Here is an 18,685-nt window from a genome sequence, read left to right as displayed (position 1 = left end):
TCACTACTCTATCTACAGTTATATGTCCTGAAGGAAACAAGCTATGAGATGGGTATAAGGAAAGACTACAACAAGGTTCATCAGTGGCATGCTGCCTAGACAATAGCCAGAAGTCAATAAAAGACACATTTATTGGTTAACAATGGGTTAGACCAAGTGCGGCACACATGCTCTGCGCTGTATACAAAGTGGACCTGAAGAAGTAAACAAAGCATTACCGAAACGCATAGTCTGACCAGTCATGTACCAATAAATGTGTCCTTTACACCACGTCTGACTGTTTCTTCACACATTACCCATTGTCCGATCCAGCTACTGAGCTCCAGGGGCGAGAGCAGCCTTCACCTCTAAGGATGCTACACGTAGTATTGTGCCTATTGGACAATATGAAACTTTTTTTCACCAATCACTTACTCCCATGGCGTGCTACTACTCTATGACATACCATACGTGTCTCTGCTTTGTCGCTATAGCATAGAGCTAAAGGCTCCATTACACTAAGGCACTAAGGCTGCTAAAATACTGAAATCTCCACTACTAGATTCTGCTATCATAAAATATGTGCAACATGGAGCACACAATATGCCCCACAATATGCATTACAAAAGGATGCACATAGCAAGAAGTAAAAAGAAATCTACTCACTCCATATCGAAGCATAACCTTAAAATGTGACCCTCTCTAACATTAGACTGCATACTGGTTCCTTTAAGATACACAACACATATACATCATTTCAATAAGTTTATTATGGTGTGCTGAAGTACTCCAAGCTATTTCTGACAGTGTGGGATTGGTCGTATCGTAAAAAAAATATTTGGACCAGGACATATTATGCATGGGCAGTATAATTCAGCATTATGCTTATAGTGATGAAACAAAAATAATATTAAAATGTAGAGTTGTCAAAAGCAATAAGATAAGTCTGTGCTTATAAAGTTGCATAATACATTGATATTAAGAGATAAGTGCTCAATGTAAAGCATACGTCAATGTGATAGGTGTACATGGAAGTACCGGTACCTGGACTTACCTTATCATTCCGTTCATGATCTCGCATGTGTTTCTGATATTGTGTTTCCTTATTGAAAGTCATCATGCAAATGTTACATTTATGGGATGACCCATGGTAAGAGTAGCTGGTATTCTCTGCATTTGCTGGTAAAACACCGTCTATAAAGTTTTAAATAAAAAAAAAATTACAAGAAAAAGTGTCAGATTATTCACATGTCTTTATACTGGTGGTATGCCTCATGTAAGTGCAGAGCTTACAGGGAACCTGTCACCAGGAACCTCATTTACATTAAAGGTTGCATAAGCCCATTACAGATGGTATGCAGAGATGTCTTTCTGCTTTCTCTAAGCATTTGCATTACGGTATACAAATTTTGTAATTCTCATAAAACTCCTAATAACTTGTAATTCTGCGTTTTAACTTATGTTGCACCCTGATAGAATCATGCTCCAAGTCCCAGGTTTGCTTTCGAAGCATTTAAAAAAACCATGTGACTTGTGTGTGCTGCTCACTCCTCAGCTGTCTGCCCCCACCTTTGTGCCGCTTCCCTTAACCCCACTCATTTCAGATCACCACACTGTGAGCACTGTCACTGTGTGAGTGAATGAGCAGGAAGTAGGTGTTGTAAAGGAGCACAAAGGTGGGTAGATAAGAGGTAGATAACGGCTCCACAAGCTCACCGCCTATCATATCTACCTCTACCTGTATGCCAGCCCTGCAGTGTTTACTTGACTCAGATCCCTACTTGGATACATGTAGTGGGTATTATTTTTACTTTAGTAGTGATTGTTCATAGCTCTTTATTAGCACTTTATTGTTAGCACTCAGCACTTTCTTGTGTTTGGGTTAGTTTTGATGGAAGTATTGGCACTTTTTTGATTCATTGTTTACGGCTATTTATTCACTGTTTACACCACTGCGGAATATGCAGTTTGGGCTTATTGCTACTGAACTCTATATTGGGTCACATTACTTTGGATTATATGCAATATTGAGGTAGACATATAGACAGCAACCATTGTCTGGATAGGGGTGCTTGGTGGTTGACCCATACCAGGGCCACCACGTATAAATTTTCTTGTAAAATATTCTTTTAAATGTATGTCTTCTTTGTGTCTGTCTTTGTACATGAATAAAATATTGATTTATATTGTGAGATCTTTCCATTTACTATTTTTTGCATGTTGGTCTATTTTTGGTGCAATTCTTTTCTGCTTTTTGAGATAAATCCAGGGGCATTTACTCATTAATCTAGGCACTGGGACTGTGGTATATTTCCTATACCTACTAAAATCAACTTTTTTAAACACCTAGGGGTGTTACTATGCTGCAGTTTCACATGATGTTACAGTGTCTCACCTTCCTCTGTTCCATCAACACTTCCCTTATCCCTCTGCCTGATGTAATTTCAGAGCAGAGGAAGTTTCAGCACACCTTGGGAGGCGGAGGTGTTCCTGCACAGTTAAGCCACCCAGAGCTATTTACCATATATACTCGTGTATAAGCCGAGTTTTTCAGCACAAAAAATGTGCTGAAAAACTTCACTTCAGCTTATACACGAGTCAAGAAAAAAAGAAAAAACGTAATACTCACCCTCCGGTGTCCCGATCTTCAGGGCGAGGCTCCCGATCTTCAGCGCGAGGCTCCCGATCTTCGGCGCGGTACCAGGCGGCGACGGTGGCTCCTCTTCTCTCTTCTGTAGCCGGCAGATCGCGTCCATGTGATCTGCCGGCGGGCGCACAATAAGATGCAGCGGTGTGGCGGCTGATGACGCCATCAGCCGCGACACCGCGGTATCCTAGTGCGCGCCCGCCGGGAGATCACATGGATGCGATCTGCCGGCTACAGAAGAGAGAAGAGGAGCCACCGTCGCCGAGGATCGGGAGCCTCCCGCTGAAGATCGGGACACCGGAGGGTGAGTATTACGTTTTTTATTTTTTTATTCGCTTGGCAGGGGGCAGGCTGTATACATTATGGGGGCAGGCTGTATACATTATGGGGGCAGGCTGTATACATTATGGGGGCAGGCTGTATACTCTATGGGGGCAGGCTGTATACTCTATGGGGGCAGGCTGTATACAACATGGTGACTGGCTGTAAACTACATTGGGACTGGCTGTATACTACATTGGGACTGGCTGTATACTACATTGGGACTGGCTGTATACTACATTGGGACTGGCTGTATACTACGCGGAGACTGGCTGTATACTACGCGGAGACTGGCTGTATACTACGCGGAGACTGGCTGTATACTACGCGGAGACTGGCTGTATACTACACCCTCGGCTTATACTCGAATCAATAGGTTTTCCCAGTTTTTGGTGGTAAAATGAGGGGTCTCGGCTTATACTCGGGTCGGCTTATACTCGAGTATATACGGTATACTCATTAGCATAATTTTAAACGTTGACTTTAGAAGGAAGGAGGCCATAGATAACAAATATAAGAATAATACCACAGTCAAGGTGTCTGGATCTATGAGTAAGTACCCTTGGTTAATGTTGATGGTAGATTTCCTAAAAAGCACATTCATTTTACTGACATAATATCTAAAAAGATAACAGAACTGAATACATGAGTTAATTGTGATTCTGACATGTGTGGCTGTTATTGCAGATTTAGCTGCTGGGTATCATTGTGCTGTACCTGTATAGCAGTGCTTCCCAACAGTACTGTATACTCAAAGCACACGTCAGGAATGGACCAATTTACTGTGGGCGGAAAGTTAAGGTGGAATTTCTATTGTCCCCCACCTACTTTGTAAGACTCAGCAGCAAAACTACATGGGACAATTACCACATATCCTTTACATCTGTATTATAAAAGTTTATACCCTTTTGATGATACTTGTAGTTCTTATTCGGTGCCAAGGTTTACATTCTCCATTAGGTGAGGTGTGCACCCCTATACTGTATAACAGCATCTGTCACTCCCTCGTGAATGAGGCAGCAGAAGAGCCAAAGCCACCTTCCTGACACAACTCATTTGTTCAAATCTGCCCTGTGTCACTATAAGTGGTTATAACTTCGGAACGCTTTAACATATCCAAGTGATTTTGAAATAGTTTTCTTGTGACACTTTGTACTTCACGTTAGTTGAAATATTTTGGTGGTATGTTTTGCGTTTATTTATGAAAAAAAGTTTGGAAAAATTCTCAATTTTCGACATTCAAAATGTTCTACTTTTTTCATACATAGTCATAACAGCAAAAAAACTTGATAGAGAACATTAACCGAATGTCTGGTTTATGGTGACTTGTTTTTTTATGCTTCCTCTTATTTTTGTAGAATGTTATGGGGCTTTGAACTTTAGGTGCGATTTTTCAAATTTTCACACAAAAAAAACACAAAACCATGCAATTGAGGCACCTGCTCAGGTTTCAAGTCACTTTGAGAGGCCTAAAAAAGTAAAACCCCATAAATTACCCGATTATAGAAACTACACCCCTCAACGTACATAAAACAACTTTTATGAAGGTTGTTAACCCTTTAATTGTTTTACAAGGGTTAAAACAAAGATGTGTGCAATTTTGAAATTTAGATTTTTTTTTGGCTAAATTAATGTGTTTTTCATATGTACACATTCTCAGTGGATAAAATACCAAAACGCTCCACAAGGTTTGATACCCAAACTCTCCCGACTATGACAATACCCCATATGTGGTGGTAACCTGCTGTATGGGCACACGCCAGGGCATCGAAGGGAAGCCGCGCCATTCAGAGCAGATTATGCATTGTCACATTTTCATCATTCATCTTATAATCAGGTGCGCCTTAAATCCGATGTGCCTTATATATGAACCTAGATGTTTTAGCAGGCAATTATTGAGGATGAGCCTTATAATCCAGTACGCCTTATAGTCCGAAAAATACGGTAATATAGACAAAATCTCATTTCTTTTTGGAGACATAACTTTAATATTTTTTGGTTGACAGAGCTGGCTTAAGGCTTATTCTTTACGTGTTCAGTTGTCCTTTTCAGTGGTACCATTTTGGTGCTCATAACTGTTTTTGACCATTTTTGAAACATTTTTGTGAAGGAATATTACGAAAAATGTAAATTTTGGGAAAGTTTTTCAGGTTTTGTCTTTACGGAATTCACCAAGTGGGTCCAATAATGTTTTGGCGATACCACATATGTAGGGGTTTTTTTTGATGATTTTGTGGGTTTTTTTTTAAAATTTATTAGATGAGTACAGAGAATGTTTGTCTTTAGGGGACTGTTATATTAATTAATTCTTTTACATGCTCTGATCCCTTGTTTAAGCTCTTATTCATAAAACACAAATCTGTAACACACATCTACCGTATTTATCAGACTATAAGGCACACAAAAAATCCTTTTTCTCAGAAATCAAAGATGCGCCTTATAGTCCAGTGCGCCTTATATATGAACCGTACAAAAGACAACAGCTGCCTTGAACTGTGCACAGGTCTGCCCCCTGCTGGTCATTCATCCTTATTATTAGGTGCGCCTTATAATCCAGTGCGCCTTATATATGAACCTAGACGTTTTAGCAGGCATTTACTGATGGTGCGCTGCAAATGGCACTGATAAAGCTTGCAGACACTGCCGCACTGTACAATAGGAACGCCGGACCGCGCTCAAGCAGAGACTTGATGTGCAGTGCAAGTCTAAAACCTACCATTGTCAGCCATAAAATGGTTACAAGAACATATATACAATACATATACAGTTGTAAAATAAAAAGGAACATCAAGTCTCTGCTTATAGCATTAATAACTTAAGTTTCTGGGGACATAGCATTACCGCTATAAGTTTTAAGTAACTTATAGCTACAAATGGGTAATTTACAATTTGGGTTTCTAAATTGTTGAGTAATTTATGTAGACAGGTGCCCATTTACATTCCAATTATAACTTGATAAGTAAATTATAGGTGAGTGTGTGCCAGGCTAAGAGGGTAGATAGACAAATGAGTATTTTTTGCAGGCGTGGCAAGATAAAATAAAACCAGTGCCGTCACCGAGGACGATAGGCGAGTATCTTTAGTTTATTTCTACTAAATACAGGCAGTCCCGAGATACGTACAGGACAGGTTCTGTAGGTTTGTTCTTAAGATGAATTTGTATGCAAGTCGGAACTGTATATTTTATAATTGTAACTCCAGACAGAATTTTTTTGGTCCCTGTGACAATTGGATTTTTAAATAGTTGTCATAAGAACCAGGATTGACAATGAAGCTTAAAGGGGTTGTCCGAGTTTAAAAAAAAAAATAAAATATATGTGGCCGGGAGCAGGCTGCCTAAAATAATAAAGATGTACTTACCTCAGCTTCCGGCCGGCCGTGGCCGGGTACGCCTATCCGTCCCTATACACAGCATTGTGTATGGGGGCCGGAAGGTTGTCGGGTCCGGCCGGAACTGAGTCCAGCGCTGCTCCGGCGGCCATGTTTGTTTACATGGCGCCCGGACCGGAGGGACAGCAGCGCTGGATACGGGGGGGCACCGGGAGGTAAGTACAGCTTTATTGTTTTAGTCAGCCCGCTCCCGGCCACAAAGTTTTTTTTGAAAACTCGGGCAACCCCTTTAACTGCTGACACCTTTAATGTTACAGCTGTTCATTGTAGCCTAGGGCTAAAGTACAGTAAATTACCCAAATCTAGAGGATCGTTTGTAACTAGGGGTCATCTGTAAGTGAGTGCTCTTAAGTAGGGGACCCCTTGTACTACTGGTAGATTTCCTTTAAAGGAAACCTACCACCACGGATCTACCTATAAAGGTAGATCGGGTGGTAGGTGCATCTGTAGGACGTGAGGATAGCCTTTTTAAGGGCTAACCCTTACGTCCCCGCAATCTTTTAATAACTTATTTCCCTAATATGCAGATTTTCTAAAGAGGCTACTGGGGCGTGGAGTAGGCGGAGCTGAGGCCACAAGGCACGGCTACTCCACGCCCCAGTAGCCTCTATGACCCTGCTACCAGATATCTTCGGCGTGCAGCTCCTCGTAACTACGCGCCCTCGTCTCCAAAGCCTGCTGTCTGCGCATGCACAGTACCTCCGGCTTCAGAGCAGTGACTGCACAGACGCGGGCCTGCTGTTTAGCGCATGCGCAGACGGCAGGCTTAGCAGACAATGGGGCACAGCTACGAGGAGCTGCGCGCCAAAGACATCTGGTAGGAGGGTCAAAGGGGCTGCGGGGACGTGGATCAGCCTCAGCTCCAGCTACTCCACACCCCAGTAGCCTCTTTAGTAAGACTGCATAATAGGGAAATAAAAGTTATTAAAAGATTGCAGGGACGTGAGAATTATCCTCACGTTCAATAGACGCACCTACCACCCGATCTACCTTTATAGGTAGATATGTGGTATTGCAGGGAGGGGGCTGGTTAAAAAAAAATAAATAAACATTTACTTACCTCTGCGGTCCCTCCTGGTGTCCCCCGCTGACAACTGACAACACTCTGGCCTGTGCCCCATGTAAACAAACAGGGGCACAGAAGCCGAACTGCGTACATCTTCCAGCCAGCCGAGGTGGTTAGATACTGTATGCAGTGCGGCTTCCATGTCCGTTTATTTACATGGGGTACGGACCGGAGTGATGGCAGCTCAGGACACCAAGAGGGACCGAGACGCTAAGTAAATGTTTGGGGATTTTTTTAGCCAGCCCCCTAAAAAAGTTTTTTTGTGCTCTCAGACAACCCCTTTAACGTGAGCCAAATGTAGAGTACACAAGACAGGTGCAGACCCTTACATCCTTGCCGATCTTTGTAATACAAAACACTTTGGACTCTCTGGAATATTCTATAAATTGAACAAGCACTGCCTGAACCTAATGATACTGTGCAGTCAGTAACGTGTAATAGCACAAATAATGAGCCTTATTATAGCTATAGAGAGGATGGAGCCGCTCAGGCGCAGCACTGCCAGTGACGTCACACACAATACAGAAATGTATATAATAAAGCGCTGGCGCCAGCCGTGACCACAGCACAGCGCAGCGCACCCGGCAGCCGGGCTGCGCACTGCTCCTCTCTCAGCTACAGCAGCCTCTAGTCCGGGTGCTGCGTCCCCTCCCGTATCATTCCGCCCAGACTCCGGCCGATCACAGCGCGGCCTCTCCACCATATCCGGGGACTATATACGCTCCTGTCCGCACAAGTAACATGCTGTGCAGCCAGCCTCTCCTCCTCACAGCCGCCGCCGTTCTCCATGTGCTCATACAATGTATTTTTTTACCTGAGGCTGATCCATCCCCGGCCCGTGGTTTCGGGGGGCGGCCCCGAGGCATTTGTCCCGGATTATTTTTTCTTTCAGGTTAATGTCGCTTCTTCCTCTTTTTTCTCAACGGCGGCGGAAGCAGCAGCATACATAGGAGGGAGGAGAAGGAAGCAGACGCGTCCGCGGCGGAGGAAGCGGAGTGGGGCGGAGTTATGGCTGTGATGTCACGTAGGGGCCGCTGGATGATGTGAGAGGCCGGAGTTGCTGGCGCTGGTCGTATGGTGCACACTCCGGGCTAGTGATCACAGTGTCCAGTGTGTATGAATGTGGCTTCAAATGTTGGGTAATCGGGACGAGCGTGGAATGCTGGGAATTGTAGTTCGTCCAGTCATTCACTCTGTCAATTTGGAATGCAGAGCGGCCATATTAACTTCTGGAAAAAGTTATTAAAGGAACACAAACATTTCAAGGAATGAGCTCCAGATGTATTTACAGATATATTTGTACACACCTATCTGGTAGTGATATTTCCATTTCAGATTCACTTGCGAGAGAACCTGGCACCCCACTAAACTCCTTAGGTAGAGTATGAAATGTCATTTTTTAGGGCTAATTCCCATCTGCCTTTTTATTTCTGTTCTGCTGTTTTTTTAAACTGAATTGTAACTTAACCCCTTAGGGACGTGACCATTTTTTCATTTTTGCATTTTCATTTTTCACTCCCCACCTTCAAAAATCTAACTTTTTTTTATTTTTCCATGTAAAGAGCTGTGTTTGGGCTTATCAAATTGCACTTCATACTGATGGTATTTATTATTCCATGCCGTGTACTGGGAAGCGGGAAAAAAATTCAGAATGCAGTGAAAATGATGAAAAAACGCATTTGCACCATTTTCAAATTTTAGATCCTCCAGGGTAATTTAACCCTGCAGGGTCCGATTGCTTATACTATATACTGCAATACTAGTGTATTGCAGTACAGGCGGTCCCCTACTTAAGGACACCCGACTTACAGACGACTCATAGTTACAGACGGACCACTGTGACCTCTGGTGAAGCTCTCTGGAGGCTTTACTATAGTCCAAGACTGCAATGTCCAGCTGTAAGGTGTCTGTAATGAAGCTTTATTGATAATCCTTGGTCCAATTACATCAAAAAAATTTTAACTCCAATTGTCACTTGGGCAAAAAAAAAAAATTTGTCTGGAGCTACAATGATAAAATATACAATTCCGACTTACATACAAATTCAACTTAAGAACAAACCTACAGAACCTATCTTGTACGTAACCCGGGGACTGCCTGTATATAGCTATTTTACTATGATTTTTAATAGCCTGCCCTCTGCTGGCTATTAGAAATCATTGCACCTGGAAAGCCTTCGAGTCTCAATGAGACTCTAGGCTGCCATAGCAACCCATCGCCGCCCTCATATGACGTTCCAGGGGGCTGCGATCGACCATCCAAGATGGCGGTGGGCATTTAACGGTAAGTTAGGTGCCGTGGTCGGGTTCGACCGCAGCACTTAACAGGTTAACTGCCGCAATCGGTGCTGGCAGCGCCCCAAATCACGTCTATTTTATTCTTTGGTTCGGTACGATCACGAGGATACCAAATTTGTACAGGTTTTATAATGTTTTCATACATTTAAAAATTTTAAAACCTGTACAAAAAAAAAAAATTCTTCATTTTGCCATGTTCTGGCACTAATAACTTTTTCATACTTCAGTGCACGGAGATGAGGGTGTTGTAATGTTTTTGCGACTTTTGATGACGTTTTAATGCTTACATTTTGAGGACTGTATGGACTTTTGATCACTTTTTATAGAATTTTTTATATTTTTCGAAATGGTAAAAAAGTGGCATTTTCGACTTTATTATAAATACACAAAGAAAAAAAGGAAGTATGCTATGAGACCCAAAAGAAAAAAGTAAACAAATTTTATTTGTACCATAGTACACCACAACACAGAAATATTAACCCCTTAACGCTCTGCGCCGTAGCTCTACGGCGCAGAGGTATAAGGGATGTATGAAGAGGGCTCACGGGCTGAGTCCTCTTCATACAGAGGTGGGGGTTTTTGCATTTTGCACAAAACCCCCACCGCTAATAACCGCGGTCGGTGCTAGCACCGATCGCGGCTATTAACCCTCTAAACGCCGCCCGCAAAGTCGCGGGCGGCGTTTAAAAGACGGCGGCGCGCGGGCGCCGCCATCTTTTTTTCGATCGCCACGCCCCCGAACGTCATCGGGGGGCGGCGATCGGTTACCATGGTAGCCTCGGGTCTTCTTTTGACACGAGGCTACATGGTTTATGCAGGTTCGTAACAATGAGCCAGTGGCTCATTGTAATGTAAGACCTGCAAAAACGCCATATATTGCAATACTGTAGTATTGCAGTATATGGTAGGAGCGATCTGACCATCTAGGGTTAATGTACCCTAGATGGTCTAAAAAATAGTGAAAAAAAAAAGTTTAAAAAATAAAAAAAATTAATAAAATATTAAAAGTTCAAATCACCCCCCTTTCCCTAGAACGGATATAAAACATAACAAACAGTAAAAATCACAGACATATTAGGTATCGCCGCGTCCCAAAATGCCCGATCTATCAAAATATAAAAACGGTTACGGCCGGCGGTGACCTCCGAGGCGGGAAATGGCGCCCAAATGTCCGAAATGCGACTTTTACACCTTTTTACATAACATAAAAAATGAAATAAAAAATGATCAAAATGTCGCACAGACCTCAAAATGGTAGCAATGAAAACGTCGCCTCATTTCGCAAAAAATGACCCCTCACACATTTCCGTGCGCCAAAGTATGAAAAAGTTATTAGCGTCAGAAGATGGCAAAAAAAATTTTTTCTTTTTTGTACACATTCGTTTAATTTTTGAAAATGTATTAAAACACAATAAAACCTATATAAATTTGGTATCACCGCGATCGCACCGAACCAAAGAATAAAGTAGGCGTGTTATTTGGAGCGAAGAGTGAAAGTCGTAAAAACTGAGCCCACAAGAACGTGACGCACGTGCGGTTTTTTTTCAATTTTTCCACATTTGGAATTTTTTTTCAGCTTCGCAGTACACGGCATGTTAAAATAAATAACATTACGGGAAAGTAAAATTTGTTATGCACAAAATAAGCCCTCACACAGGTCTGTACACGTAAAAATGAAAAAGTTATGGATTTTTGAAGTTGGAGAGCGAGAAATTAGCCGAAAAACCCTCCGTCCTTAAGGGGTTAAAAACATTTAAAAGTGTGGACTACACACAAATGTAAACCAACATATGATAAAGCCGGTCAACCTGACCAACACCAGCTCCCCCCAATGAGCAAAGCCTCTCCTGACCAGGTAAATGACGAAAAATGAAACGGGCGGAAATACTAGAATATGGTAGAAACCAAACAGAGGTTGATCCAAATTGTGAAGCAGTAAATCAAAATAAGATCATATAACTCTCTGTAAAGCACTATAATGGATCAGAAAGGTATCTACCTGTGGTGATGAAAATACAGACCAAGGAGAGGTAGGGGGAGACTGGGGCACGAGACCCCACGCGTATCGCCACCCAACTGGCTTCCTCAGGGGTGCTGTGGTGAAGTGTAGTGTCCATTATATGAGGTAGACGTCCCACGTGCAGCAGCTGTCTTGGAGCTAATGACTTCCGGTTACCAACAGGAAGTTGAGTGTGTAACCAGAAATTATGTCGCGCGGACCTGAATTGAAAGTGCGCCAAAATGTGTCGCGCCCGCCACAATGTGTCGCTCACTCACATTACTTAGACCGAAAATATCTCCTCTTGTTCCCATGGTTACCTGCTAGTATTGTGCAGGTGCAATCTAACATGTACTTACAAGGGCAGGCTGCTGTAATGCAATAAGTGCTTGTGCCACAGGATGTCATGTATTTACCTGATGCTTTTAACTCCTCTGTAGAAAATAAAAATTTGTCTTTCATTATTTTATAGCCATCCATTTTTATTCAATTATTCCTTCATAACAGATGGTCTAATGCAGTGGTGGCAAACCTATGACACGGGTGCCACAGGAGCCCTTTCTGTGGGCACCCAGCACAGAGTTTATCAGATAGGACTCAACACCAAGACAGTCCAGGGTGCGCCACGCTCAGTGCTATTTTAAAGTGACACCTACTTGGCTACCAGGACTACAGGAGGAGCTAGGAGGTGTGGGCAGAGATGGATTATCTTTGGAGCTCCTGCTTTGGGTCCCCTTCCTGTTCAGGGGAGCCTGGAGGGAAGCTACAATCCAAATGTCTCCTGTTTTCTATTGTATTGGTGTCCTCAGGACACTGGCTGAGTGAGAGGCTGGGGGATAGGATTATGGAGACTTTGCCAATTAAGGCCGCCATGTAGGCATGTGGATACATATTGGTGAGAGCCAGACAGGTCACAGACACTGAGACCAACTTGAAGGGACCAAAACTGGCAAGTCTTTCAATTTCTATTCACAGTCTTCAATTAAAGGCCAAACAAAGCTTCTATTTGTCAGAGCACTAACGAACACTGTAACGTTCCCTCTCTTACTTACATATAACATAGCAGCAACCACTGAACCCCTCCTCTTCCCTTTTTATTTCCTTCCCCCTCTTTCCTATGGGTCCTAGACCCAACGTTTGTATTGATGACCCTATTTTGTGTTTTTTTTTCATAAAAATGAAAATTTAATAATTACAGTTTAAAAAAAAAAAAAAAACATTGATCTCTATCCAGAGAAAGCTTCCTATGATGCAGCTGGAGATTATCAAGCCATAGGCCAGGTGCAGGTGAAAGGAAACCTACCACTTTAAAATGGTAGTTATAACCCTCAAATACCTTGCACCAGCTCAGGGTGCATTTGCGCAACTGTGCATGCGCCTGAATAGGAAGTGCTGGAGAGCCAAAAGTGGAAAGTTTGCTTTAACAAGCTGAACTAATGCCACTAATGGATGACTATATAATATATGGCTGGCTGGATATATATTGGCTTGCTATATGCTGAGGGCATGGGCTACCTATAAACTGGGGATTGTGCTGGGACTACCATAATAATGAGGGGAAAATTACATGGAAGAATATATTATAGGTTATTGATGGGTCGCATTGTATTATCTGTATATGTAGGGGGCACTTAGTTGTTATCTAGGGGATATTATATTGATTGTGATTTTTTTAGGAATGGAGCGTGGACAGGTTCTCCAGAGGCCACAGTCACTCAGTTGGCAAATTCTGCAGTGATAAGTCACGGCCTGGGGAAGTTTCCATGACGTTCTCTACCTGATGGAGAAGGATTGGCAAAAATGAGATTATAGGAAGAAGACCGGGATGGACCAGGCCAACACAAACTTAGAAAGAAACGGCGGCAGCCTAACAGTAACTGATATCTGCCCGAGTGCAGCCCAGATGTGCAGTAAATTTAATGCCAGTATACACTCACCGGCCACTTTATTAGGTACACCATGCTAGTAACGGGTTGGACCCCCTTTTGCCTTCAGAACTGCCTCAATTCTTCGTGGCATAGATTCTACAAGGTGCTGGAAGCTCCTCAGAGATTTTGGTCCATATTGACATGATGGCATCACACAGTTGCCGCAGATTTGTCGGCTGCACATCCATGATGCGAATCTCCCGTTCCACCACATCCCAAAGATGCTCTATTGGATTGAGATCTGGTGACTGTGGAGGCCATTTGAGTACAGTGACCTCATTGTCATGTTCAAGAAACCAGTCTGAGATGATTCCAGCTTTATGACATGGCACATTATCCTGCTGAAAGTAGCCATCAGATGTTACAGGGTACATTGTGCTCATAAAGGGATGGACATGGTCAGCAACAATACTCAGGTAGGCTGTGGCGTTGTACCAAGGGGCCCAAAGAGTGCCAAGAAAATATTCCCCACACCATGACACCACCACCACCAGCCTGAACCGTTGATACAAGGCAGGATGGATCTATGCTTTCATGTTGTTGACGCCAAATTCTGACCCTACCATCCGAATGTTGCAGCAGAAATCGAGACTCATCAGACCAGGCAACGTTTTTCCAATCTTCTACTGTCCAATTTCGATGAGCTTGTGCAAATTGTTCCCTCAGTTTTCTGTTCTTAGCTGAAAGGAGTGGCACCCGGTGTGGTCTTCTGCTGCTGTAGCCCATCTGCCTCAAAGTTTGACGTACTGTGCGTTCAGAGATGCTCTTCTGCCTACCTTGGTTGTAACGGGTGGCGATTTGAGTCACTGTTGCCTTTCTATCAGCTCGAACCATTCTGCCCATTCTCCTCTGACCTCTGGCATCAACAAGGCATTTCCGCCCACAGAACTGCCGCTCACTGGATGTTTTTTCTTTTTCGGACCATTCTCTATAAACCCTAGAGATGGTTGTGCGTGAAAATCCCAGTAGATCAGCAGTTTCTGAAATACTCAGACCAGCCCTTCTGGCACCAACAACCATGCCACGTTCAAAGGCATCAAATCACCTTTCTTCCCCATACTGATGCTCGGTTTGAACTGCAGGAGATTGTCTTGACCATGTCTACATGCCTAAATGCACTGAGTTGCCGCCATGTGATTGGCTGATTAGAAATGAAGTGTTAACGAGCAGTTGGACAGGTGTACCTAATAAAGTGGCCGGTGAGTGTATATTGTTGTGTGTAGTAATAATGTATTAATTTTTGGTATATATAAGTACAGGATGTTATTATATGCTGTTTATTTATTGCTGGTAAATATTTATATGTTTGCTACATTCTTTGCAGGTTTATATTTTTGGTATAAGCATCTCAGGTATTTTGAATGGAGGGACATATTTTTTGTTTTTACGTTATATTTTGGTTTGGAGGTCTTATTTTATATGTTTCCATAACAGATGGCCATTTATTTTTTATAATTTTTAATGGGGGGGGGGGGCATTACTCTTTTCCCTTTCAGATCGGCCGCAATCCAGCATGCGTTTGGGGGGCCCTCGTCCTGTATAGATGTATTATTTATATGTTAGGAATGTACTGTACCTGTGAAGCACCACATGGTTGAACAACCATAGTCTTGCAGCTTTTCTAGGGAAGTCTGCTACTTAGTGCTGCCCCCAAGAACTTGCCACTCATGTGGCCCTGTCCTGGTCACCTTTCTATTAAATTTTACATCTTTGTAAAACCTAACACCTTTTGTATGACCTGAATGCCCATTCATCTAAATGGAGCTGGGCCTATGAAGTGCAGATAATCCTGTGAGGGGTTGTATCTTACTTAGTTTTATCCTCTGATGTGAAATGCACATTCAGTTCTACAGACTTTACTAATGTATAATATAATCAAATCAAACACTGCCTTAATAATAAATCAATGAACATATTAATGTAATTTTATTTTTTTATCATGAATATATTGCCTAAATAGTATGCCATTCTTAATAAATGCATCCCCTACTGTGACAGTTTTATTATCTGTCACCCTGAGCAGCCATAGAAACAATTTATATCCTGTTTGTCAAATGTAAGACATTAATGGTGCATATTATGCAGGCACTTCAGTAACTGATTTGCCAAGAATTTTCTTTAAATTGCAGGGTGAAGAAATATAGGTCTTATTTTTTTACAGTATTTAATTAATTCAAAACTCATATGAGGTCACCATAATACACATATTCTCCTGTGCAAAAGATATATCTTCATGTTTCATATATTCATCAATATTAAGGGCATTAACTGATACCCGTGTTATATAGAGGTAATATATTAGAGGGAAAACTCCATCAACCCCTTATCAATTTGCCCATTACAGTTATGTTCTTATTTATAATAGAAATCAATTACTTTCTGAAATATCTCTATGCCCAGCAGCCAAGTCCTTATGGACTTCTTTTGTTGCTTGGTGCGAAAGAAAGCCACCAGACGGGTTTCATCACATCATTATGTGTTTGCATAATGTGTCACATCCATCCTAAAGAAGCCATCTCTGGACCAGTGTCTTTTCTGAACTATCACCCTATCTCAGTGGTGGCGAACCTATGTCACGGGTGCCAGAGGTGGCACTCAGAGCCCTTTCTATGGGCACTCAGACCATCACCCCATGTTGGCACTTCACGGTAAATAAGAGGATTTTGGTTGTAGTTTGGGCACTCGGTCTCTAAAAGGTTCGCCATCACTGTCCTATCTCATTACTTATATTTGCTTTGAAACTCCTGGAACAACATGTCGACTACCAAACTTCAAACTGGTTTCCTGCCCAATCATTCCATCTAGATAGACCTGACCAAAGACTTCAACAACCTACTGTCTGCCAAACCAAAACAACACTCCTCTGCTCTCCTCCTTCTTGCTCTGTCCTCTGCCTTTGACACTATTGATCATTCTCTCATGTACAGTCAGTATGTTCCCTTGGCATCACTGACCGGGATCTCCTCATACCTCTCTAAATGAACTTTCAGGCCACTGACACCACCTCTCTGGCAGAGATTAGATTTCTACTATAGTCTCCATCACTTTCACGCCCTTGCCCACCACATTCCTTGACACGCCCAAAGTGGCATGCGTGGTGGAAAAGCATGGAAACCGGTGACGGTTGGGAGGTTTTCATGCCTTCGGCACCATAAAACTGGCAGTGAAGGCATATTTAATCTCCTCCATCGTATTTCATGTTAGTTGAAAAATTTTGGTGACATGCTTTGCATTTAGTTATTTTAAAAATGGAAATTAGGCAAAAATGTTCTGCTTTCAAGAAAGTCATACTACCCAAATAACTTAACTAATTTACTGGATATTTTCTTTATATTGCCGTGGTTTTTAAGCATCCTCTCATTTTTGTAGGATGTTGTGAGACTAATATGCGATTTATCACATTTTTCCAAATTTCTCCTGAGCATGCCAATACTCTAAATGTGGTGATAAACTGTTGAATGGCCAAATGACAGGGCATTGAAGGTAAGGAGCGCCATTGAGAGCAGAGCAGAATTGTAATATACTGGCTATAAAATACTATATGTATGTGTGTATATGCTATATGTATGTATATGCAGTATGTGTTCATTTGCTGTGTTTATACTGTATGTATGTGTGTATATGGTGTCTATGTGTATATATATATATATATATATATATATATATAGTGTGTATATGTATATAATGTATTCTGTGTGTTTATACTTTATGGGGGGTATTTATCATATGCCAGAACTCGTGCACCAGTGTATAATAGTCCCGCCACCCCTCTGTGGCTGCACCACGTTTTATTTCTTGCCGCCATCTTATACACAAAGTCCAAAGTCAATGGGACTGCAAAGAAGCCTGGAGCGTGGTACCTGGCATTTCCTGGCTAATGGTGACATTCCAGACAAAAATGGAGAGGTTAGGGTTAAGTTGGTTGGTAGACAGTGGAAAGACAAGAAGTTCTGTTTTGGAAGAATTAAGTTTCAAAAAGAGAGAGGACATGGTGTTAGAGATGGCGGAGAAACCGCATATGCCATCCGCATTAAGGCGGATGGCATATTACGTGCAGACTTGTATAGCTGGGTACCATCAGTTTAAAGATAATAATGAAAACCAAATCTGATGGTTTGTTCAGTGGGTGCAGTGTGGAGGGAAAAGAGAAGAGGATCTAGGACTGAGCCCTGAGGAACCCCGACAGTGAGAAGAAGAGGAGAAGAGAAAAATCCAGAAAAAGAGACACTGAAAGTGTGGTCAGAGAGATAGGAAGAAAAGCAAGTGAGTGCAGAATTCTTCAGGCCAATGGAGCGAAGCAGCCTGAGGAGTAGCTGGTGGTCCACAGTATCATACGCTGCCGAGAGATCAAGAAGAACGAGGAGAGAATAGTGTGCTTTGGATTTAGTGGTGCGGAGAACCTTGGAGACTAGAAAGAGCAGTTTTAGTAGAGTGCAATGAGCCGGAACCATATTGTAGCGGATCAAGGAGGAATTAGCTAGGTATATAGCAGGTTAGTCGAGAATAGACCAGGCATTCCAGGAGTTTGGAGATGAAAGGGAAATTAAAGACTGGTGGGTAGTTAGCAGCACTACCAGGGAAGCTTTTTTTCAGTAATGGGGTGACAACAGCATGCTTGAAGATTAAATGTACATCCTGCTATGAAGTCAGCTTCCTGCAAAATACTTATCTTTTCCTCATAACTTTCTTAGATTCCACAGTTACCATGACCAAGGCATCTTAGTAGCTAACAGTTTATTGGTTTTATATTTAGGTAAATACAACCTCAGATGAACAACAGCACATTCCACCATGTTATTATTTCTTGAACAATAACTAGGCCAAAATGAAACCCTACATGCACCACAATGTTACAGTAGTAGATATATAATATACTGCAATACAGTAGTAATACAGTTTATTGTATGAGTAATCAGATCCCCTAGTTTTAAGTATCGTAGAGGGCCTGAAATAATAGTAAAAAAGCAATGCTGCGGTTTCTACTGCTCCGGTGCTAATCATGAGAGCTGGACTTGGTCATAGTATGCTTGGCTGCTGCCGATGTACGGGGGGATTTCC

At 42.3% G+C, this 18,685-nt stretch overlaps 1 protein-coding gene across 4 annotated transcripts in view; it reads right to left on the bottom strand.

Annotated features, from left to right (window-relative positions):
- ZNF236 (zinc finger protein 236) overlaps positions 1-11,897 on the bottom strand; it is a 95,654-nt gene extending 83,757 nt beyond the window's left edge. For 2 of the 4 annotated variants that reach the window (XM_072152357.1, XM_072152359.1), the window contains exons 1-2: positions 11,700-11,897; positions 1,034-1,173 (exon numbers count right to left, since the gene is read on the bottom strand). In XM_072152357.1, the coding sequence (XP_072008458.1) occupies positions 1,034-1,173; positions 11,700-11,817 (258 nt within the window). In that variant the 5' untranslated portion in view covers positions 11,818-11,897. Of the gene's footprint in view, positions 1-1,033; positions 1,174-7,984; positions 8,057-8,217; positions 8,504-11,699 lie in introns of those variants that run through there. The other 2 variants (XM_072152360.1, XM_072152361.1) reach the window with 2 other exon arrangements.
- Between the last annotated feature and the right edge of the window lie 6,788 nt (positions 11,898-18,685).

Source organism: Engystomops pustulosus, chromosome 5 (genome assembly GCF_040894005.1).
Source record: "Engystomops pustulosus chromosome 5, aEngPut4.maternal, whole genome shotgun sequence".
In the NCBI taxonomy this organism is placed as follows: domain Eukaryota; kingdom Metazoa; phylum Chordata; class Amphibia; order Anura; family Leptodactylidae; genus Engystomops; species Engystomops pustulosus.
Note: the sequence above shows the minus strand (reverse complement) of the source record. Positions and strands in the feature narration are given on the sequence as shown.